At 36.9% G+C, this 25,165-nt stretch overlaps 2 protein-coding genes across 3 annotated transcripts in view; one reads left to right on the top strand and one right to left on the bottom strand.

Moving 5' to 3' along the window:
* The window catches only part of LOC108969305 (E3 ubiquitin-protein ligase listerin), a 35,979-nt gene that overhangs the window by 8,752 nt on the left and 2,062 nt on the right, over positions 1-25,165 (top strand). The window contains exons 5-16 of one of the 2 annotated variants that reach the window (XM_018933936.1): positions 22-978; positions 2,521-2,796; positions 4,694-4,911; positions 4,979-5,162; positions 5,226-5,409; positions 9,266-9,351; positions 9,405-9,673; positions 9,735-9,894; positions 11,145-11,256; positions 12,580-12,791; positions 12,855-13,046; positions 22,643-22,810. In XM_018933936.1, the coding sequence (XP_018789481.1) occupies positions 22-978; positions 2,521-2,796; positions 4,694-4,911; positions 4,979-5,162; positions 5,226-5,409; positions 9,266-9,351; positions 9,405-9,673; positions 9,735-9,894; positions 11,145-11,256; positions 12,580-12,791; positions 12,855-13,046; positions 22,643-22,810 (3,018 nt within the window). Of the gene's footprint in view, positions 1-21; positions 979-2,520; positions 2,797-4,693; positions 4,912-4,978; positions 5,163-5,225; positions 5,410-5,713; positions 6,842-9,265; positions 9,352-9,404; positions 9,674-9,734; positions 9,895-11,144; positions 11,257-12,579; positions 12,792-12,854; positions 13,047-22,642; positions 22,811-25,165 lie in introns of those variants that run through there. The other variant, XM_018933937.1, reaches the window with a different exon arrangement.
* Positions 11,237-12,548, bottom strand: LOC108969306. The gene is made up of 2 exons (XM_018933938.1): positions 11,729-12,548; positions 11,237-11,552 (listed from the first exon to the last, which is right to left on the bottom strand). Exons 1-2 carry the CDS (start codon positions 12,486-12,488, stop codon positions 11,251-11,253), a joined length of 1,062 nt encoding a protein of 353 aa, XP_018789483.1. The 5' UTR covers positions 12,489-12,548; the 3' UTR covers positions 11,237-11,250.

Here is a 25,165-nt window from a genome sequence, read left to right as displayed (position 1 = left end):
AAGCATGAGTTCTATTTTCAGGTATCTTCTAGGCATATGCAAATTTTGATTATTGAGCGTTTATTGTTGCAACCGTTGAAAATTGGAAAACGTAAAGATATATTGTTATCCAGTCCAAATGTCAGAACAATAATAAGTGATATAACAAGAGAAGCATTACTTGAGAAGTCGAAAGAAAAAATTAATTGGTTGCAAACACTGTTTCTACAAAATGACAGTGGTAATTTCTTCATTGGGTCCACCTCATTGGATGAACTCCTAAGCATAATTTTTGAGCCTCTTGAAAGAGATGACAACAATGAACTGATTGATTTATGTGGCCAAATTATATCTAAAGTGTTGCCGAATATATTTGCATGCGGAAGTGTTTTTATTGAAACAAAAAAAAAGTCATTCGTTAAACTATTTTCGTTTTTGGTTAAATCGTCAGCAAATAATTCCCTTAAGGAAGAAACACTTTCTGAGCTATCCAAATGTTGGGAAAGTGTGTTATGCGATGAACATATCGTAAATGAAGTGACAACTTTACATTGTATTTCAAATTTGCGAATGATGAACGCTCTTACCTTGTCGAATATATCAAAAAGTGCAGATTTAATAATTCGTTTTATATTCCGCAGTACTGCCAAATACACTACACCTCAATTGAGACACACTGCTTTAGTTAATCTAATAAATATGTTTACTGCGACTACAGACATTTCTGCATTGCACGAAAAATTGAAAAATTATACTTCATTTATGGAAGCCATAAATGGCATTGTTTCCACAAAAGTAGAAGTGCACTATGAATGTTTAGAACTTCAGGCTATAATCATAATTTTACAGAGATCACTTCTGAACGTATATATTATCAAAAGATTACAAGAAAATGATTGTAAAGAAATGAGCATAATAAATCGCCAATTATATCACGAATTGCTCAATTGTATAGTTTTTACATCTGCTGCAGAAAGTGTTCTAAACATTAAACCTAAGGTAAGACTTGTTTGTTTGTTGCATCGTTTATATATGTAAAAATATTTTTATATATGTACATTTCTATATAACAGCTAATTGATATTCTGAATAATGTATCTCTTTGCAAGCCTCAAAAAATATTGAACTGTTTTTATACCTTGAACAGAGTATATTGAGTTTGTCACGGACATAGCTACGTCCATCTGTCTGTATATACATGAAGTTTTTGAGATATCGGTCTTTGGCACACGTAAGTATGCCGGAATCGCCAATATCGGACAACTATAGCATGTGGTATACCTGTCATACAAGTTATCCTATCGAACTCAACGTATACATATGTACATATGTCTCTAACCTTTAAAGCTAAATAAAGCAACCTTCCTGAGAACAAGTCTTTGTTGCTCTCCTTACCTTTCACAGATCTGATCAAAATGCTCCTAGCCCGCATAATTAAATAAGAATTTCAAACTTCCGGTTGGCTTTATGCCATATATGTATATCGGTCAATATGTAAGCCTTAGCAAATACATATAAATATAATATAATATTGGGCTAATATAGGTATTTTAATGACAAAAATGTGAGATATCGGTCTACGAATTACCGAAGTTTCCATACAAGTACTTCATACATTGTGACCAAAAATTAAGTTTAAATATTTTTTTAAAATATTCAAATTCGCAAAATAACTGCTATTGAGCTGTTTCCTAATTTTTACACTCCTATCTTTTAAAGGGTTATATACAGTTAGGAGGTCGAAAAAAGGCAAGCAAACTATTTTTTTTATTGATTTGAAACTTGGCAGGTATATTATGACAACCTTAAACTATATTCACATATTTTTTATTGCCAAAAATAATTATCGGGAACGTTGATATTGCCAATTTTGCAGAGGACTGGATCATCCAAAATGCAAAAACCAAATAAATTTCATTAATATAAAAAATAATCTAGTAATTGATCGAAGGAATTAGAAAAAAAATTTTTTTTGACAAAATGGCGGCTATTCAAAGCAAAATGTTCGATTTTCGACCAAAATTCGGGGCTTTAATTGTTTATAAAAATAAGAAATTTTCATCGGAGGGGGTCCTTCAATTAATTACTAAAAAATATAGTTAAGAAGCTTGTGTAAAAATTTCAGACCGATCGGTTCAGCCGTTTCTGAGAAATTTTGCTCACCGACTTTGAAAACAACGTTTCGAGAAAAACGAGTTTAGAGTTTGAAAGCACTTTACACGTAGTTAATTTTTTTCACTAATGTGTCTAACTCCGAAAATATTCGTCGGATCGACTTGAAATTTTGTGTGTGTATACTCATATATATATAAGTATATTAAGAAAAGGCAAAAAAAATCGATTTTTTGAAAATCCTAACTGTATGTAACCCCTTAATTGCTGATAGTATTCGATAATATATTCAATTGTCTGTGGTATCTGTGGAGGGTGGTAAGCCTTTGTGTTATTAGATTAATAATATAATGACATGCTATTGTTAATATGTACTTCAAAATAAGTTGATATTTGATGATTTTACATTTAACAATATTAATTTTGCAGGAATGTGTTGCTCTGAAGATTTCGATTGAAGAAGTACAGGATCAAATTAAATTTTTGATTCAAAATGAATCTATTCTATCGGAAAAAGTACACGAGATTCTTCTGCGAAATGCTATAGAAGCTGACGAAATATCGTATTGTCGTTCTTTACACATATTAATTTACCATCACCGATATTTGCCGTTCGAAGAAAGCGCATCAATCGTTTTTAACGAGGAACTTTTCAAACATCTTATTGCTAAAGATGCTTTATCAACTTACATTAATTTCTTACAGGTACATATTTATATAATTTAATGTTTCGACCAACTTTTAGAGTTATGTTATGTTTATTTATGAAACTCCATTCAGTTGAATTCAACTTCAGATTTACCGAACTTTATTTTTATATACTACGAACTATGCATAACTATTTTTAGTCGGAAATTGCGATCATGGTGACATGATCATTTTTTTCATGGTGACATCAATTCCCACGGTTCTATGCACCGGAATTGACCCGGATTTTATATCGGCCAAGGGCTGTTTAATAAAAAAGATACAAAAAAAATCATGGTGACATCCCAAAAACAGCGAATATTTGACAGATTTTTAACAGCTGAAAATATTGGTCGAAAACATGTAAAATGCTGTAACTATGTATTAGCATTTGTGGTTTAATATTTTGTAATAAATTGGCATAGCCTCGCACCTGTAATAGGCTGAAAGGATATGAATATTTCTAAAAGTACTAAATGTAAATCATTCAAAAAGGCAAAAAAAATTTCTAGCTCCTTTCTTCTACATCGCTTACTCGGCTATAACCGAGTTTATAATAGCGCGTTCCTTCTCATACATACCACTGCCAACCGCAGCGTTGTTGCACTGTTTGAATAAAATAAATATATTGAAGCGTTTTACTCCTCTTCACTCATGTGGGTTTTAAATTACTGCTCCCAAATACGATGATCCGCAATATGTGGAACCTATAGTTGTCAAATAGGTATTTTCTTGACATTTAATTATCAATAAAACCTTAAATTATTTCTTGTTCAGAAGGTAAATGTTCTTTGCAAAAGAAGTTTGAATGTTTTGATATTGAGTTGCATTAGTTTTCCTTCAACTGAGGAGAGTTGCAAACCATAGTAAGTATATAAAGTATGGCTTACACCTGAAAATATGTAGCATTTTTAAGACCAAAGAATAATAAGTTAGCCACGACGTTTGTAACACCAAAAAATGTCGGTGACTCCTGAAGTATATGTATTGTATATCTAAATAATCAGCGTGACGAGCTGAGTCGATTTAGCCATATCCATCTGTCCGCCTGTCTGTATGTATATGCGCGAACAAGTCCTTCAGTTTTTGATACATCGATCTGAAATTTTGAACGCGTTACTCATTAATCGGAACTGCCGATATCTACTATATCATATAACTACCGTACAAACTGAACGATCGTAACCAAGTCCTTGTATGGAAAACTTTTTCATTTGATGGGATATCATAGTATTTAGCTTCCATACAAATTGAACGATCGGAATCAAGTGCTTGAATGGACAACTTCTTCGGGATCGAGTTCACACATCTTACCTTTTAGTAGAGCGGAAATTTTTCAAAATAAAATATCACTTTTTTAAAGTTGCGAATTGGTTTGCTTTGAAGATACTAAATAATTTTATTGCTAAATATCAAAAAATTCCTTATAAAGTATATGGGTAAAGAAATAAAAATGAATGTGGCACATTTTAAACTTGAAATAAAGATCTTAGAAGGGACCATTTTTAGAGCAGTAAATTTCCTGCAAAGCTATGCGCTTTCCGATTTATAAAGATTTTTTTCATTTAATTGTAAAAATAACGGTTAGGCTTACGAAAAATCGTAAGATACCTTTTTATCCGAGTTTAAAATTTCTTACAGAATAAATAAAAAAAGATACTTTTTCAAATTGTTGGGAGTTGATTTTTTTTGATAATATGAATATGAATAGAAAATTGTCCGTTACAATTAGAGCTCATATTTGGACAGACTTTCTTAGAGGTGTCTAAGGATCTATTTTCCCAGTGCCAAGGAAAAAGATATTCGATTTTTGTTTATCCATCCTAATATTCATGGGTTGATATATTTATAATACAATTTAGGTATACATTTTCTGTATGTAATGCAACATTTATTTATTTTCAATTCGTTTTAGTATCAAACTCCGCGCCTGAATTACCGCAGCATTACCGTAAGCAATATTTTTGATTGTGCAAAATCAACAGATATTTGGATAAAATGTGCAGCCTTGCGCTGTCTTGTAATAAATAATTTTAATTGTGATGAATTAAGGATCAGTGACAGAAACGTAATTAAACAATTGTTGGAATCTGTTCGATCAATCAATGAAAATTTTTATATACAAAAGAAAGTGTAAGACTGTTTTTTATATTTACTATAGTGTATGTAAATAAAATAATTACTTTGAATATATTTTTAGAGAAATAAATGAGCTTGAGTACGGGGCCGTTATTGAACTAATTGAATACATTCGACTCTTAACAGAAATACTTAAAAAAATACCTTTGAGTCTAGGTGCTAAAGACTGGGATAACATTATAATTTTACTTGCTTCTTGGGTACCAAGCGTACATAAATCGATCGAAAATATTGAAAATCCAAAGGTTTGTTTTGTAAACATATGTAGTGTGTATTGTATTTTTTCATAGTTGTACTTTCCGTTACAGATGGCGGTATTTACGATCAATATTTGTAAGCTATTTTCTACGTTCCTAGAGTTTATAAAAGGCGAGAAGGAACGTAGTTCGACTGCATTGCTGAAAGATATGATAGATGAATGGGAGTCGTTATTTTCAAAGGATACAATTTGCAAAATATTCGAATCGCTTTTTGATCTTTTACATCTACAAGGTAAATATTTGCACAGCGAAAATTTAAAATTACATGCTTGGTTAGATAACGTAGTTTACTTTGTAAAAACGCCTCATTAACGTATCGATGTTATTCAGGGCTGTTGTGGAAGCATTTTCATTAGTGTCACAAAATCTGATTACTTTTTTTTGTTTGAGTAAAAATGATTTTACGGCAAATACATAAATTAAAAGTTATTTCTCAATTCTCTCATATGTAAGTGATAATTGCATATCTTTGTACATGTGTTCCTTGGTATTCTAAGTATCGCAAATCTAAATCAATATTTCTAAATGACTCTCAGACTACACCGTCATGAAACACAGCTACATCACATTTCAACACCCCACATTGGCAGACAAAATTATCATAAACAAACAGCACACCTCACTCACCACTCACCTTCCACATCACACCAATACACTCAAACATGACACCACACTACCAACTATAACACAACAACTTTCAAAAAAAGGGACGGACAACTCCAGCCGCACGACACTTCGCTTTTTTCTTCCGTACGAGTTAAGACTCAGTCACTTGCGCATACGTTTTTTTTTCGCATCATCACGGCTTTTTTCCCCCGTCTAATATAATCTGTATTTCGCCGATTACTATAATTTATAATTTTGAAAATCTCGCTATAATCGATCTATTCCGCCACCGAATTGTGTAAATTATAATTATGAAATATTTTGCTGCATTTAATCCGAAATATACTACATACATATATACATATAAGAATATTTAAAAGGAAAAACACCCGTGCTTTGCGTAATTTGTTAGAAAAGTGAGTTTCGGTAAAACAAAAGGTGAGTTCGCTACTTATGAAAACATGGTCCTTCGAGCCTACAGAAAGGCACCTTAAAGAAAAAAAATATATACAAAACAGTGGGGTGAAAAATACTTAAAAATCATTAAAAAAATTGACATATGCAGTGTTAGTGGAGTGCAACACAGCGTGGATATATCAACACATATATGTATGTATCCATAAAGTGAAGCGAACAAAAACGCAAAAAAAAAAAAAGGGAAAATTAAACAAAAACAACAACAACAGCGGGCGCGAAACTAGTTCAAATCACACCATCGGGCGCGGACTCCAACAAAAAGGCAACATAAGATAATAAAAACAAAAACAACAGACCCAAAAGCACGTACAAAAGGCACACACAGGAAATAGGAGGCATACTAAGAGCAGTGGGATAAGAAGAATAAGGAAACAAACATTAGGGCAAGCCACAAATAAGTGCACTCCCCCAAAATTCCCTTGATGCGAGAAAGGGTAAGTGTATCGCTTCCACCTTTTACTTATATGAATGTACATGTGTATGCATGTTTAAAAAACTGGTTCATCTAAACGGATACTAAAATTTAATACTTCTTCTTCTTAATTGGCGTAGACATCGCTTACGCGATTATAGCCGAATTAACAACAGCGCGCCAGTCGTTTCTTCTTTTCGCTACGTGGCGCCAATTGGATATTCCAAGCTTAGCCAGGTCCTTCTCCACCTGGTCCTTCCAACGGAGTGGAGGTCTTCCTCTTTCTCTGCTTCCCCCGGTGGGTACAGCGCCGAATACTTTCAGAGCTGGAGTGTTTTCGTCCATTCGGACAACATGACCTAGCCAGCGTAGCCGCTGTCTTTTAATTTTGCTGAACTATGTCAATGTCGCCATATATCTCGTACAGCTCATCGTTCCATCGAAAATTTAATACGGTGCATGAAAATACCGATATTAAAGGTGATAAAATACATACTTGTATTTAATTTACTAATTCCTATGCATGCTTTTCTTTGTGAACACAATCATACAAAGCAAAATAAAAACATCCAAATCTCTACTTGCATTATTTTCCGGCACACCTTCTGCTTTTAAAGCGAATTGCATTAATAAGCAAAAGGCATATTAAAAAGTCGAAAAATCGACACCTTTCATACATTTTCAAAAATAAATAAGATCTCAAAAGAAATCCCAATGCGATACAGCGACGCACCAACACTTAGAAAAGGCAAAGGTCTATCTTATCGCATCTATCCAAGCGCTCCTCATATGGATGGGTTATGAGAATCAGCTATGCAAAGCATCAAATTAATTATGAAGAATTCTCTACTCCACGAGTCGAAGCCGTTCACCATTCACGGTCATTCTCTCGCAAGTGCCCTCTAATTTCATAACCCTAACTCCAGGGCTAAGGAGTACCCATTCTGGCCATATCTGAGCCAGGCATGGAGTTACTATCCTTTATAAACCGATAACAAAGAAAAGGAATAATAAACAGCTAGTTTACCAAGCCGATGGTAAAGAAATTGTCAATAACCGCAAATAAAAATATATTATATATAAACGAGTTTAAAAATAATACAAGTCGGCAAGTCATAAGATATGAAGGATATTTCAATATGACCCATTCATACATATTGAAGTAACTTATTTAAAACACCAATTTCCGCCGAAATACATTGAACATCATATATTTAATACTAGGCAAAAAATTTGCCTAGGGGGCCCAGTATGTTTAAATGACTTAAGCATATCCCCGCATTTCTACACCTGTCTGCCTGGGAAAAATTGGCGCACTATAGGACAACACCCCCACACTCAGCCAGCGATCACCGTACGACGACACCATACACCATCAACCTCACAAAACGGAATTGGATAATCACTTACGGACAATTCGCACGTCAACATTCGTCATGCACACTTTCGCCGACACACTGCGCCCCGTCGTCATCACCCGGTCCGCTTCGCTACCGCAAATATACTTATATCAGATCGCCGTCTGATCGCCTTTGATCTGGTCAACGATTTTATATTCATATGATTTTATACATATTTTATATATATACGAGTGGACTTATAATTTCCTTTTGAATATTTCTTTGTGAACCACGAATAATTTTGATTGAGAATTAAATGTGTCTTTAACTTGATTCCCATGTGCATTTTTTTTCCGTTAATCAAAGGTACTTAGTGCGACAGTGGGTGAATTATTAAAACAAATGAAACACAACTATAAAGTAAACACCAATTGCATTAAATTTTTAAGAAAGATGGTACAGTACATATTGGAACAAATCTTTGCAAAAATAGTGTCCCATAAGGTATGCTATCCTAAGTCTAAAAATTATCGAAACGGACCATAACTTTTTAAGCCTGCATATTCGAAATCTATTACCGTAAATATCGGATACTCTGTTCGAAATGTTAATGAAACATCTTTGATCTTTGAAAACTGTGAAAAAGGTAATGGTAATGGTCAGCATTTTCTTTTTTTTCGTTTTTGTAGTTTAGTAACTGCTCAATAAAAAATAGTGATTACAGTCACATGTTACTACTTCTCGAAAACTAGAGTGTGAAATACAAATATAAATACAAATATCGTATTTTTATTTATGTATGTATATTCAGAATTTTAGACATTGTCGCTACAGCCACTTCTACTGCTTACGTACGTACGTACGTACGTTTTATAGTACAAAAACTTAGTTAGATTTACAATTTCAAATAGTAAATCTTCGAACGAGATAAATAAATAATAAGTGCATGTATGGACATTTAAAGCTGCGATAAATAACATGGAGATTTTAAAGTAATATCTCGCTGTAAGCTTAACTTCGACTGTGTTTCGTACATTATCGTATATTTTGAAACTTTTTCCATGCTTTCATGAAAACTTATAAAGTGACACAACCAAACATTACCATTAGGATATGAGTCATAGATTAATGTTTACAAAAGATTGACACTTTTGTGCACACCAACAGCTTTGACTTACATACTTACATAAATTGTTAAACAATTAGATTTTTCTTCGCTTTCCATGAAAAGCTAAAATTTTTTTTATTTTCAGAAAAGTTCACACCCGAATACTTCATGGCGATTTTTAGGGAATTAGAAGGAGTAATAATACTTTCCGATTTTGATGTCATTTACAACGTAAGTATTCGTTATATTTCATTTATAATTAATATAATTAATATTTTATATAGTTTTGCAAGCATAGTCGAACCACATCTACGGAAAATGTTTTCAACATTTTGCTCAAAAACTTCTTTAACCCTAACATCTTTTTAAAAAGAACCTGCCATCACATTTTGCATGAATTAACACATGCCTATGTTGTTGAAGACATTAAGAAAGTACACACATTAAATGACAACTTGAGTCGTGGTGGAAAAACTCAGCACTATTTAAAGTTATTTGAAGGGGTTTTAACATCTCAACTTAATTTTGTTAATAAGTATATATCAGAATTCAGGTAATTATATAATGTTGTAATATTTATTTTGAATAAATAATTTTTTTGATTCATTATATAGTTTCAAAATATCTGAAATAGATGAATTCGAGCCTATTGATGTTGAAATGGGATTTAGCTATTTCTTGATGTGGGACTGCATAATACATACCTGTGTTAAATCTCCACTCAATATACGAAATGTATACACTTCTTGGCTTTATGAAAACAAATTTTTCGAGGTAAATTTTAATGTTTCTTATATTACTTAATTAACTGGAACTGCAAATATATGCATACATATGAAGCATGTTATACCGTTGTGTAGTCCAGGGGTGCTTATGCAATAGCTCTTTTGGCTCCGGAAAACATTTTTTACAACAAACACCGTAAGTAAGTCTCTCTCGAGACTGACAGGACAGTGCGCGTTTACATATGTAGCTATAGCATGAGTCGACGTATGTATTTGTTGTTGTAATTTGTATACTCTTGCAACATGTTGCTACAGAGTATAATAGTTTTGTTCACCTAATGGTTGTATGTATCACCTAAAACTAATCAAGATACATATATACGGTTATATATATATATATATATGWAAATGATCACGATAACAAGTTAAAATACGGGATCCTTTGTGCGCTGGTGCAAGCTGTAATTTGAGTAAAAAATTGGGCCGTTGCCATGCCAACAAAACGCGTTTAACCGAAAACCTATAAAGTGCCCTAACTAGCAGATATACTTGTAAAACTCTAATTTGGCACATGGGATCGCAGTGGCAATGGGCATCTGTGTTAAAAAATTTGATCCCGGCCTCTAATAAGTTTAATGTACATATCTCCTGAATCACTAAAACTACAACAAGCAAGTTCGCCTAGCGCAAATATTATAACTTATAATAACTCTTACCGACAGTGTGAAAATGAATGATAACCCCGCTCACTCTCAATCAAAAATCCATATTTTTTATTTCTTGCTACCCCTAAAGCTAATTTCGTTAATTACTAAATCATAAAGCAGATGAACCACTTCTCATTAGAAATGAAAATTTTCAAAAATAGTGCCTTTTCGAAAAGTATCTCTGTTTATACATATTTTTTTAAAAGACTGCGGCCGAAACTCCTATACGACCATGAAATTCAGTTTAACGTTAAAATTATTTGAGGATTACAGAACTTACCAAACAACATTTAAACATACTTTTTAAAGGTGGCAAACGCTTCTTTTTTAATTTTACATCAGATTAGATAAAAGATATCTCACTAACCACTTTTTATAAATAATATGAGAAACAGCAAATACGATTTATTGTTAAAGTCACATTATTTTAATTTCAGAAACAAGTTTTTCTATTCTAGCGTATGAGTAAAACGAAGTGCATTTTTTGAATAATCTTACATGCCATTGTGACGTGATTTATTTATGTATAAAAATATGCTCCTCCATTTCAGTGTTTGTTGGATTAATTTTTTTAATGATTCTTATTTTTCAGAAATTTTTGCTTTTTGTTATACGGGCGATGCCAGTAGAAGTTTTAAAAAACCATGACAGTAAATTTCTATCGTGTGAAATTTTCAATCGTCTTTCCCGGAAACAACTTAATGGTTTGTATTAGTTATTGTGTCTTCAGTATTATATAAAAACTCATTATCTTCTTCATCCTCGGCAGAAAAATAAATATTTTGTTCCGTCTGGTAATCTTCACTCTCAATCAATTCTGAACATGATATATAATCTTTGATAGGCAAAAAGGTATCAGGTTCTAAATTTTCAGTTAATACTGGGGGCGGCGCCAGATGTATGTTGAGATTAGATATAAATTTATTTATCCATACTGTGAGATTGTTGGCTAAGACTTGCTGATATTCTCTTAGGTTACTTGTAGTGTAGAACTCATTATCTAAGTTTTAAAAATATAATGAAAATAATTATATTTTAAGGATTTTTATATAGGAGATCACCCAATAAATTAATACATTAATACATTATTACATTATATTTTCATTTTAAAAACAGAGTTTATTATTTATAGGAAATCATCGCTTGTAAAAATTAAAAGTTTTAGAATTCACATACCTGTAAAATTCCTAATTTGCTCCAATATAACTGCGCAAAGAGTTGACCGCTCATCTATCAAAAACTGGTCGTTAAGTAAAAAATCTCTCATTTCCTCAAATAACACACAAATAATCTTCCTTATTTGACGTCGCTGCTTACGAAGTATATGCTTTTTGAGTCTGCGACATTGTCGCTTCTGCAATACTTTAGCAACTCTTTCTAAACGCTTTTCTTCTTCAATATAAGAAAGCGCTGTATTTATGCTATAGGACACAACTTTAGATTTGTGATCCAAATGATGTTTTAACGACTTTATTTGTCGTTTTCTAAGGAAACTCTTATGTACGTCTAGTGTATAACGGACGCGCTTTACATCGGGCATAGCCAATTGCTCTATGCGTGTCGTACAATTTGGCATAATAATCTTTTTTTGGTAATATCTAGGTCTTTTTCGAGGAGCAGCCACATTTTCTCGCGGGGTGGATAAGTAACACATATGTTCCTCTTTGGTAAGAACATCACGGTCAATTATTACGCTACCGGTATGCTTACAGGCATATTCGGGGTTGTATTGTGGGCACACGCAAAAGAATTTGTATCCATATAAAAGTGGCGCCCGTTTGGGTCTTTTGTATTTATGTTTTATGGAGGCGCACTGAGTTTTTCGTTGATGCAGCAATGCTTTCGCGGCCTCAAGTTCTTGTGAAACGGTTAGTTTCTTGACTGGGTCCAATTGAATTTCGATTACACTAGGAATTTTATCAAATGTTGAATACATTTTAAATATTTGATGATCTTAATAAACTTAAATAACAGAATAAGAAAATGTTTTTTTCTGGCATTTGATTGTTATTTTTTTATTTTTATAGATGAAAATTTAACTCTTGAAAGGTATGCTTGCCATTTATATATCGAAGTTTTGAAAAAATTACCAGCAGTAGTTCGAAAGTGGTGGAGTGTTTCCCCATCCCGACAAAAAGCTTTTGTAGATAAATTGACTATTAATTATGTTTCACCTTTAATCTGTGAAGAGGAGTTAAAAGCAATAGGTGCTAATAAAGAGAGACATGAAAATATGCAAGTAAGTATAATGTTAATTTTTAATAAATCAATATTTATCCTAAATATGTAAACATTTATAAAGGTGTCCGTCCATTACTCCACAAGAGAAGTTATAGCAACGTATTTCATTGATGATGTACGAACGGAACTTACGATTACACTTCCATCTAATTATCCATTAGGCCCGATTAAAGTTGATTGCGGAAAAAGTATTGGGGGCCGCTTATCATCACGTACCGATGGCATGCAGCTAGCGTTATTCTTAATGCATCAGGTAAACTCTTATTACATTCATATTATATTTAAACAATTTTAATGAAATAAGTAAAAAAAAAACCTTAAAATGATTAGCCAAAAATATTTTTTGTTTAAAATGATTCCATGCGTCCTTTTTTTTTTTGTTGTTTTCTTTTTTTTTTTTTTTTTTTTTTTGGAGGGGGATTCTTACTTAGATACTGCTACTTTGCTGTAGCAACATGCACGCTTCGGACTGCCCGCTATAGGCACACCTCATTCGGGACCACGCACAGTCAGTATTNATCTTACATAGATACTGCTACTTTGCTGTAGCAACATGCACGCTTCGGACTGCCCGCTATAGGCACACCTCATTCGGGACCACGCACAGTCAGTATTACTTACTGTTCTGGACTTGCGAAGCGGTACGCCTACGTACTAAACCCTAACTCCGTCTCCTGTAGCTTTACTGAGGCCCTGTGGAACCGCCGTTAGGCATTTCATCTCAGGGCAAGGTTAGCCTGTAGGCTCACGTCATTAGAGCGATATTCACTGCTCTAGATTCACTCCTTCTTCTCTGTTCTGCTCTTCGAAGGTCATGGAGTATCATGGCTGCCATCTTCTCCATTATATTCCACACATTCTTCGAATGCAACATATAGGTCACTATATTCTCTGGTGTTATTCGGTTGCATACTTCCTTTTCCAGAGACGCTCATTTGTATATTTCCGACAGTGGAAAAATATGTGTTCTGCGTTCTCGTTACTGCTGCCACAGAAAGAGCACGCTACTCCCTCCTCGTGACCGTGCTTATGCAAGTACTCCTTGAAGCATCCATGTCCTGTTAGGAACTGCGTAATGTAATGATCTACCTCCCCGTGTTTTCGTTCCATCCATGCTTGTATGTTACCGATTAAGCAGTATGTCCATCTCCCCTTGCTTGATGTATCCCAGCGCGTTTGCCATTCGTTTAAGCTGGCTTGTYTTTCTACTCTACGCTCTGCCACCGTTAGTTTTCGGCCTGCGCTTCTACTTTTATCATATATTCGCTTAAGTTCGAGAGCCATTATGTCTGGAGGCATAATTTCTGCTAGAACCCGGACAGCTTCATTAGACACCGTGCGAAATGCACTGACTATTCTGGTGGCGCTCAGCCTGTATACCGATTGTGCCACTCCAGCATAGGTCTTATGTATTAATGCTGGTTCCCATACAGGCGCCGCATACWTTACAATTGACTGGCTTACCTTGGCAAGAAGAGCTCTCCTGCTCTGTTTCGGCCCTCCTATGTTTGCCATTATTTTTGATAAGGCCATGTTTACACGCGCCGCTTTCTCACACCCTTTTTCAACATGCATTTTGAAGTTGAGCCTCGCAACAATCGTTACACCAAGGTATTTCACAGCGGGTTGTGTTGTAATGTTGTTCCCGTCTATGTTAAGCGAAATAGTTTCCAGTTTTTTCCTGCTAGTTATAAGCACTGCTTCCGTTTTGTGTCCGGCAAGTTCGAGTTTTGCATTCGTTAGCCACTGTTTTATCTTCAGCACCGTATCACTACAAATACTTTGTATTTGGTGGAGCTCCTTAGCTACTATTGTCACAGCAATATCATCTGCTTATCCAATTATTTGTACTTCTTTCGGCAGAGGGACTCGCAATATTCCATCATATGGCGTATTCCAAAGGAGTGGGCCTAACACAGATCCTTGTGGCATACCACCCGTTACCCTATACTTTTTTGGTCCTTCGTCCGTGTCGTAGAGCAGGATCCTATCGGCCAAATAGCTTTGGATGATGCACAACAGATAGCTCGGTGTTTTTTGAGCACTAATGCACGCATTATATGGGGCCAATGGGCCGAGTTAAATGCGTTTCTCACATCAAATGTGACGACCGCACAATATTCTTTTTTCCCATACATCCACCTGTCTCCTTCAATAGCCTTTTCTGCTATACCGGTGACTTTCTTGATCGCATTGATTCGAGTTGAACGCTTTCTACGAAAGCCATATTGGGTATCAGCGAGTCCACCATCTCCTTCTAAATGATTTTCTAGACGGGCACAGATTATCCGCTCTAGGATTTTGCCCATCGTATCGATCATACAGAGCGGTCGATAGGAGCTTGGTTCTCCTGCCGGCTTGTTTGGCTTCTGTAGGAGTACCAGCCGTTGTACTTTCCAAATTTTTGGAAACACTCCTTCGCGAAGGCAACGTGTGTACAAATCTGAAAATGGCTGCGGATGATAGCTGATCGCAATTTTAAGAGCCCTATTCGGAATACCATCTAATCCTGGTGCTTTGCTATTTTCAAAGCGCTCAGCAGCTTGAACAACTTCCTGCTCGGTGATTTCTGGAGCATCAACAACTTCCTCGCGATAAAAATATCCTTCTGTTTGGTTTTGTTGAGGGAATAGGGTTTCTACAACATTTTTGAGTAATGAAGGGCATGTAGGCTCTTGACATTTGCCACCTTTTATCCTTGCCATTACGATCCTATAAGCTGCTCCCCACGGATTTTCGTCCACCTTTTCGCATAATTCTTTGAAGCATGTCATTTTCCTTCCGTGCTTCCATGCTTCCCGCACTCTGTCACAATCTAAGCTGCCTATACTCCGTTGGAAACGGCGCCTCGCTTTGTGACTATCACTTCTCAGAGATTCGATTTCTCGATTCCACCAGTAAGCAGGCTTTCTTTTTGCGGCTGTCCTCTTTTGGTTCATAGCGGCATAACAGGCTCTGCTAATGTGTTGTACCAACAATTTAGCCTGTTGTTCTATGTCATCACTTCCGTTTATATTTCCATCCAGCATTAACTTAAAAAGCTCCTCATCTAGGGTTTCAATCCTCCACCCCTTGGACTGCACCTTTTGGTGGCACACATTTCTCTGCTGCATGCTCTTGTCTATACTTAGCATTATAGCCAAATGGTCACTTTGGGTATATATGTCGCATATCCGCCAGTCTATGTATCGATATAGCACCCTGCTGGCAAAAGATATATCGATAATTGAGCCACGTCCATTCTTCTCGAAGGTGTTTTGTCTTCCTGTATTAAGCAGTACTACGTCTAGAACAGCAAATGCTTTAAGTAATGCGCTACCTCTCAAATTGTATTTTTGGTGCCCCATTCTAGCGCCCAGGCATTAAAGTCACCTGCAATTATATTGGGTGTAGTTGTCATCGCATCCTTTACCAAGTAATCAAGTATTTTTTCATATTCAGCCTGTGGTATACTTGGCGGTACATAGCAGCTGTAGAAATAAATCCCCCATATTTTGGCTCTTGTATAGTACGCCTTGTCAGTTAATGGTTTGTCTTGCATCTTCTTATCTCCGCAAGCCCATATTGCAACCTTTTTTGTGGAATCGGAAATCCACTTGTCAGAGTCTTTATCCTTATACTGTTCACAAATTAATGCAACGTCTATATTATTTTCGTATATGTTTTGCGTCAAGAGATCCTAGCCCGCTTCGCAGTGGTTCAGGTTAATTTGTAGTATTTTCACCTTCTTGGTTTTTTGAGTGTTGCTGTATATATGGGGCATTTCCGGCTTCCTATCTGATGGTCTATATTTGTTCTCCCACTGTGTTTACATGCCTTGCAGGAAGGATTGTTAACACAGTCTTCAGCAAAATGACCCTCCTCTCCGCATTTGATACAGCACTTGCTCCTGTCTTCTGGATTGCTGCATGCTTTTGCCACATGTCCATACTCTAGACATCTAAAGCATTTCTTCAGTTGCTCTTTTTCGCGGATTCTGCAGATTGTCCAGCCGATTTTGATCTTTTGCGCTGCTAGTAGGTGCTTTGCTTCCTGCGCATGAAGGCTTATGGTTGCTTTTTGAGTGCCTGCATATGCTGGTCTGATGCTTTTAATACACTCTTCACTAAATAGATGAAGGTCTTCAAATTCTGTACGAATTGCTTGTGCTATATCCTCTTTCGTCGTTATATCGTCTAGGTCACGCACTTCAACTGTAGTTTCTTGCGTTAGAGATCTTATTTGTGCCTGATCTCCTAGTATCTTCACTATATCCTCTCTATATTCTTTGGTACTTCCTGTCTGCGCTTTCTTTAGCTCTAACAGTATCTCTCCTTTAGCTGTTTTTTTTTATTCTTGAGACATTTTSGSCAAGCACTTGCAGTTTTTCATTCTGCTTAACCGCCCGAAGTATGTCTGCGTAAGACATGTCTCCGGTTTTTGCAATAACAATTGCTTCTGGTTGCAGGCGTGATACGATATTTCCCCTCTTTTTGTTTTTATTTTTTTGGGCTTTACTTGGTATCGTGATTCAAGTATCTTCCCTTGTGGCGTCTTTTTCTCCTCCCCCGAGCTTTCTGCTTTCTCCTGTTTTCACAAGCCAATCAAGAGTTGTTTTAGCCCTTTTTGGGGGGGTTCGTCGTTTTATCTGCTTGTCATCACGTGGTCTTTTCGGTGTGACTTCAGCCGTCGTCTGTTCGATAGGTACGCTTCTACCTATGTTAGCTTCTCGTTGCCTAATATGGTCTTCTTGTGCACGGGTGTAGAGCTTCGATATTTCGCTAAGAAGTTAGAGCGCTGTGGCGGGCTCATCATATGCGTTAGCTTTTGTATCATCTCCTAGTTTATACATATGATCACGTGGTGAATGTGCTTCTTTCAATTTCGGTGTGTTCTCCTGAAGCGTTGGAGGTGGCGATTTCGACCTCACTGGTACTTGTGCGGAGAGCACCTTCACAGGCGATCTAGCCAGACGCGAAGCTTTTTTAAAGTTGTCTACTCCTGAAATCGTAAAACGACTGGTGACACCGCTAGATTTATTGCTGCTATTGTTATTGTTGTGTGTTTTTTCATTTATTGTCTCCATTTATCAGTTTAACCAGCGCATCGTGTGCAGGGGGGCGGGCCGAAATAGGCAGGAACGGGTGTACCCTAGGGGGCTATGACCCTACCCCAGATCCCTGAGGCCTGTCCTACGCTTTGCCGGTTCCGGAAAACTCGGACGAACCGGCGCTCACCCGGAGCAACGCAGTCTACTAGTTCTGCGCCCAATGTACACTTCCTGACCAGGGYCCGAAGGGGCTGGTTACTGATTCACATCGTGGCTGACACTTCGGCAGAGCTGACTCATATCACCCTCTCCACCCCACCAGTGAAAACAGCTGGTGATGTTTCAAGGGACGCCCAGTGCGCCCCGGTATGGACCGGTCTTATTAATAGCCACACCTACCATGGTGAACAGACGCTGACCAGGAAGCCGCTCACTTTGAGTCCGTCGCGCCTGGATTTTGATCGGTCACCTATATTAGATAGGCGGCAACTATTCGCCTCTGTCGCAGGAGTTTCATCGGCTTGGCTGGCTTTTATACCGCATCCTCCACTCCTGCCGCTCATCGTCGGGGGTTGCTTATTCGTTGTAACTTATTTTGCAACTAACCTGCTACTACAGGCCGTCCGGCTATCCGCAACCTGCCGACCCCCCCCGGTAGCTTAGAGCTCAGCTGGGACGCCTGATCCCGTAGGATCCAAGACCTACCATGCGTACTTTGTACTTTGATATATGTACGTATTATTCACAACCAATAAATCCTAGAATCCTGATTAAAGCAAAATCAACAGAACACTACAGCGATTAATTTTTTTACTCCGTACAAGTGCATAATATGTGTACATAAGTGCGCCATGAAGACAACGCTACAAATTCCGAACAATTTGACAAAAACATTTTTTAGATCAGACTACTATAGCATACACATAGCTGTCATACAAACTGACCGATCAAAATTAAGTTCTTGTATGGAAACGGTTCAACCGATCTTAACATTATTATTTTTTTTACTAGAGTATAAAAACAGCTCCTAGCATAAAAAAGATTATCAAATTTTACACGAATTTATTTTTGTATTTGCCATCATTAAGGGAGCGTTCAAGTATTACGTAACGCAATTTTTTGAAGATTTTTGACCCCTCTCCCCTCCCCCCTTTTAATGGACCGTAACGTTTTTCTGCCCAATTTAATGCTGTATAATTTGTATATATATTCTATTGTTTTGTTCTTATTCACCTAATTTAAACTCAATATCTACAAAATGTAATTATTACTATTATTGAAGATACCAGTTCTCTTGACTGTCTTTTTCAAATATCTAATAACTAGGGTAGGGACAAAATAGTAAAATAGCACGGACTTAAAAAGATTGGGAACCCCTGCCATAGACAAATTCGTGTTTTTAGCGCGGGCGAAGCCGCGGGTTAATTGCTAGTACTAAATAAAACAAGAGAATTTTAATCCGTAACACATTTCTTTATTTTTTTTTTTAAATTTTTGCTTTACACACAGTTATTTCTCTTTCATTCATTCCTTCATATTGTTTTTTTTTTACTAATAAACTCTTTAAATAAAATAACATTTATTTTAACGTTTGGCAATGCAATTATAAATAGAAACCCAACTGAAATTAAAAATTATACTCGAAATAAAATCATATTCTTAGCAAAATTAAAAAATAATCAATTATGAAACAAGTTTCTAAGTAGGTCTATTAAAAACAATTCGATTAAAATTACTGCTTCTCTGTCCACGGGTTTGCTAGCCACTCGGATTCTTTCATCACTGCCATCTGGAGTGCAGACAAGGACGGTTCTGGAATTGTTAAGCCAATTGCATCAATTTCGTCTTCATCGGGCCAGTCAGCATCCTCAGACGATGTTTCATAACTACGCACACAGAGAAGCTCATTTGCCCTTCTGGCAGCAAGGCGCTGCGGCCGTACTCTAGTTTCACAATTGTCTTGGGCAGTCTTGCCATGCACGTAACGACAGTGCATTTGAACACTCTTGCGAGATGTGAAATAGATCCCACAGGTTGGACATACTTTTTTCTTTAGGTCGGATTGTACAGATGGACAAAAGAAGTCGTAAGGTGAAAGTATCCGCAAACACAGATTTCAATGCACTTCTCGCTGGCGAAAAGCAGGATTCATCCGCGCATTTTATAACCTGTAAGAAATATTGCGCTTCACGGACGTGAACGCTATACCAGGCCAGATTTGGTTCTGCTGGATCCTGCATGCTATCTTCGAGCTGTGTATACTCCACCGAAACGTCGTAATTATCAATTTTCATTTCTCTCTACACTTCAGCAAGTGTTTCTCCAGCGTGCTGAAAATTGAGTTTTTCCAAATCAATATCCGTAGTAATTTCTTTGTTGTCGAGATGAGAACCAAAATGTTCATGAGGTAGAATGACGCCTGCCAGTCGTTTGCTGAGGGGAGCCATGCGACGCTCAACTCGGTTAGGAGCATTAGTCGCTATAAACAGAGCGCCCAAGTTGTATTGTTTAAAGTGTTCAATCGCAAAGTTTTTGACTTTGGGATAACGCGGGTTTTCGTCCGGCCTCATGATGTTCGATTCTGTCATCATTAAGGGTTTGAATAAAGGTTTTGATAAAAGTGATTCGATATCATAAGCATGGGTGTTCGCTGTGGAGGATGCATGTTTCCCGCTTCTTATGGATATGTATGTCGGCCAGCTGTACCCAACAGTTTCTTCCTTACCGAAATTGTTATGTATCCTGCATTCCATATGCATTAAAAGAGGGCTCTGACTTTTCACTCCCGGTAAACCTATTGGTACACGTGCCGTATCGTCTTGTGAGAGAACAAATACTTGCTGCGGTCCCAGAAGCGACGCGAGAGATTCCAATGACTTGATTGTAGCTCTTGAGTGTTAGAAACGCGTGGGAGTAAATGAAGATATGTGCCGTTTCGAGAAATTTTGAATCACATTAACAACAGCCTCTCATGCAGGTCGGACAGAGTGAGACAACTCCTTAGCATCTCTATTCGGCGGCGTTTATCAGCAGCGCTGCCATGAGCAGGTTGGGAGTCAACTAAAGGGGGCTGTCCAGAGGCAGTTCGAGGTTGTGCTGCAGGAGGATTGTTTCTCTGGCGTTCAGTTTTCTCTAGTTTTGTTTTGGCTCGAAATTTTTTTGCACGCTTAGAAGAGTCTCTTTTTTTCTTTAAACATTTTTTCAACTCTTTGCGTAGCTTTTTTATTTCGCCGTGAACATCATCTTTGGCTATTCCAGTGTCCCTTGCTCCAGGAAGAACATTTATTCTCTGTTGCAGTAGTCTAATTTTTTTCATAAGAGCATCTTGAACCGCCTGGCTTGTAACATTTTTAGTGAAGCCCGAATCAATCAAAGTCGTGTGTGGTTCCGTAGACGGTGTCTGCACAAATTGCTCATCAGTATTTTGACTTTGTTCATCGTGGGTATCGCTCATCTTTCGTTTAACGGCAGTGCTTTTATGTCCAGTGACTGCAACAATCGATTCCATATGAGATTAAGATACTACATCCGAATCCTATAGAAATCAAGAGGTTAACATTAGAAATAGGTAATATTGACATATGCGATAAAAAGGAACATAATATACAAGTAGGTGCACCTGTTTTTGTTGAAGAGCAAGTGAAGTCGAGGGAACATTGGGTCTTAGCGTGCCTGGGCGTGGTGCTGGCGTTCTTGATGTTTTCATAGGTAGCTGGAAATAAATAATACTTCTGAACTTATGACCAGTTTTTGAAAAATCAAGATTCGTATTACATATTATAATACTTGTCATAAATACGTTTTAGAAGTAAAGTTCTTCTGCTTTCTTCTTCATGGCCTTCACCTTCAACAGTCGTATAACATCATTTATATGTTCTTAAACTTTTCTTTATTTCTTAGTTTTTCTTTAGCCATTTTCCAAATATCGTTGGCATTTTTTGAGAGCCTTTATAGGCCAAGAACAGTTGATGATACAAAACTTCCTCTTTTGAAGACATTACAGTATTCGAACAATATGAATTCACTTTAATAACACCGACTACAGCAATGAGCTTCTGCATAAATACTAATGAATTCTGACAACAAAAAAAACATTAAATGGCGTACAATACAATCTAGGGATTCCCCGTGAAATATAAACGAATAGGTTTGCCAATTTGCGAGAACAAAAATGACGACCAGACTAATATAATCGGGGGATTCCCCGTAAACCGTAAACGAAAAGGGTTGCCATCTTGTGAGTTTTAATTCGCTATTTTATTATTTAACAAAAGAAACAGTGTTACGTAACCGGCCTTGTAACGCATCGTAGCGTTTTACGAGACCCCCCAAATTGCGTTACGTATACTTGAATGCTCCCTATAATTGCAATCCTTTTCACTTTCTTTGTATTATCTTTCTATCTATATTATTTTTATCGATTGTGTAACATGACTAAATTAATTAATAACAGGATGAGTTATTTGCTTTCTTCGCTTATCTTTAAATAATCCATAGTACTATATAATTAATATAATAAACTCTCTTGCTGTTGCAAAACTCTTGCACGGTGTAGGGATTGTAGAGATTTCAAAGTTTTATAGCTTCAAAATATGCAATGGCTTTCGTGCAATGAGGAAAACAAAATCATTTCCACGGTGTAATTTTGCATATATACCCAAACATTTCAGTGATAATTATGTTACTACAGTGGGGTATTCTCATGCTCTTGCATTTTTTTGTATGTGACTTTTTTTTTTAATTTCGTGCAGTAGCAAGAGAATCCCCCAAATATTACCGAACTGACTAATATAGCACATTGTTAATTAATTGTCATACAGAACGGAACAATAATAGACGGATTAGCGCTGTGGAAGAATAACTTGGATAAAAAATTCGAAGGTGTCGAAGAATGTTACGTGTGCTACACCGTTATTAATCAAGATACCTATCAGTTACCCAAACTTACATGCAAAACTTGCAAAAAGAAATTTCATGGATCGTGTTTGGTGAGTATCATTTCATATAAAATTCATAAATTTTTGATCACTATATTTGACAAAGGATAAAGTTTAAAGTGAATTTAATAATCAGCCAATATATGGTGTATTAAAAAAAAAAAATCATTGGGCATGGTATTGAAATTATTTTTGCATTTACAAATAAAATTAAACGAACATTTTTATGTGAATATATGGTGAAATATTTAGGAAATTTATGCTTTCGAAGCATTGTTGAGTTTTTTTTGTATTGTTCAAATTCTAGGAATATCTCCCACTATTTCTTGTCCACTGTAACTGCAATGATTATCTTCAAACAATTACGAGTACAAAACAAAATTGTTTTACCCAACGCCGTTGCTTGAAAATATATTACAACAAGGGTTCCAATTGTTGATTAAAAATAATTCAATTAACACTTTAATTAATTTTAAAACATATTTATGTTTCTTTTTATGTTAGTATAATGGTTTTTTTTCATTATATCTCACTACATCATAATACATACCCAGACGGAAAACAGTTTTGGCGCAGCGGGTTTTGGTTCCTTGTGGTATCCGTAGTTCTGTTAATATCTTTATTTGAGTAATTTAAATTTATATATTTCGGCGCGCACTGCATGATTCTGAACCACATAGGAGTAACCGTTAACTTTCAAAGTTGAATATGGTCTTGCATAGCGTTAGTAGTAACCACATCTACATAAAATTTGTCGCAAGAGAGCGCAAACCACTGCAGAGGAGCGAAAAAAAAACAAGTTGTACCATAGTAACTGTTTTAGAAAATTTGTTTGAAAGAGGTGGAATTATCTCAGCATTTCCTTCTTAACTTCTCCACCTTTGCGAGGTCAAAATTCTAATAGCTTACTTCTTCTTCTTGATTGGCGTAGACACCGCTTACGCGATTATAGCCGAGTTAACAACAGCGCGCCAGTCGTTTCTTCTTTTCGCTACGTGGCGCCAATTAGGTATTCCAAGTGAAGCCAGGTCCTTCTCCACTTGGTCCTTCCAACGGAGTGGAGGTCTTCCTCTYCCTCTGCTTCCYCCGGCGGGTACTGCGTCGAATACTTTCAGAGCTGGAGTGTTTTCGTCCATCCGGACAACATGACCTAGCCAGCGTAGCCGCTGTCTTTTAATTCGCTGAACTATGTCAGTGTCGTCGTATATCTCGTACAGCTCATCGTTCCATCGAAAGATATTCGCCGTGGCCAACGCGCAAAGGACCATAAATCTTTCGCAGAACTTTTCTCTCGATATGATATCAATGATATCAATATCATCGGCATACGCCAGCAGCTGTACACTCTTATAGAAGATGGTACCGTCTCTATTTAGTTCTGCAGCTCGAACTATTTTCTCCAGAAGCAGGTTGTAAAAGTCGCACGATAAGGAATCGCCTTGTCTGAACCTCGTTTGATATCGAACGGCTCGGAGAGSTCCTTCCCGATTCTGACGGAGCTTTTGGTGTTGCTCAACGTCAGCTTACACAGCCGTATAAGTTTTGCAGGGATACCAAATTCAGACATCGCGGCATAAAGTCAGCTCCCTTGTGTGCTGTTGAAAGCAGCTTTGAAATAGACGAAGGGGTGGTGAGTGTCGATTCTCCTTTCACGGGTCTTTTCCAAGATTTGGCGCATGGTGAATATCTGGTCCGTTGTTGATTTTCCAGGTCTGAATCCACACTGACAAGGTCCAATCAGTTTGTTGACGGTGGGCTTTAATCTTTCACACAATACGCTCGATAGAACCTTATATGCGATATTGAGGAGGCTTATCTCACGGTAGTTGGCGCAGATTGTGGGGTCTCCTTTTTTGAGGATTGGGTATAGCACACTTAAATTCCAATTGTTGGGCATGCTTTCGTCCGACCATATTTTACAAAGAAGCTGATGCATGCTCCTTATCAGTTCTTCGCCGCCGTGTTTAAATAGCTCGGCCTCTTCAACTCTCGGTATCTATCCCAGCCCGCACGTGTTGTGGTCGATCGTAACGTTGCGAGGTAGGCATCCTGTTTTCTCTCCGCTGCGACACGGCACTCCTCGTCGTACCAGCTGTTCTTTTGCACTTTCCGAAAACCAATGGTTTCGGTTGCAGCTGTACGTAAGAGTTTGAAATGCCGTCCCACAGTTCCCTCATACCGTATTGTTGACGAGTGCGCTCAGAGAGCAGGAGTGCAAGCCGAGTAGAAAATCGTTCGGCAGTCTGTTGTGATTGCAGCTTCTCGACGTCGAACCTTCCTTGCTTTTGATGACATGCGTTTTTTGCTGCACGGAGGCGCGTGCGAATCTTCGCTGCAACAAGATAGTGGTCCGAGTCGATGTTAGGACCTCGCAGTGCACGCACATCTAAAACACTGGAGACGTGT

This window comes from Bactrocera latifrons, unplaced genomic scaffold, assembly GCF_001853355.1.
Source record: "Bactrocera latifrons isolate USDA-ARS-PBARC rearing strain unplaced genomic scaffold, ASM185335v1 scaffold_248, whole genome shotgun sequence".
NCBI lineage: Eukaryota > Metazoa > Arthropoda > Insecta > Diptera > Tephritidae > Bactrocera > Bactrocera latifrons.
This window is presented reverse-complemented; position numbering and strand designations above follow the sequence as displayed.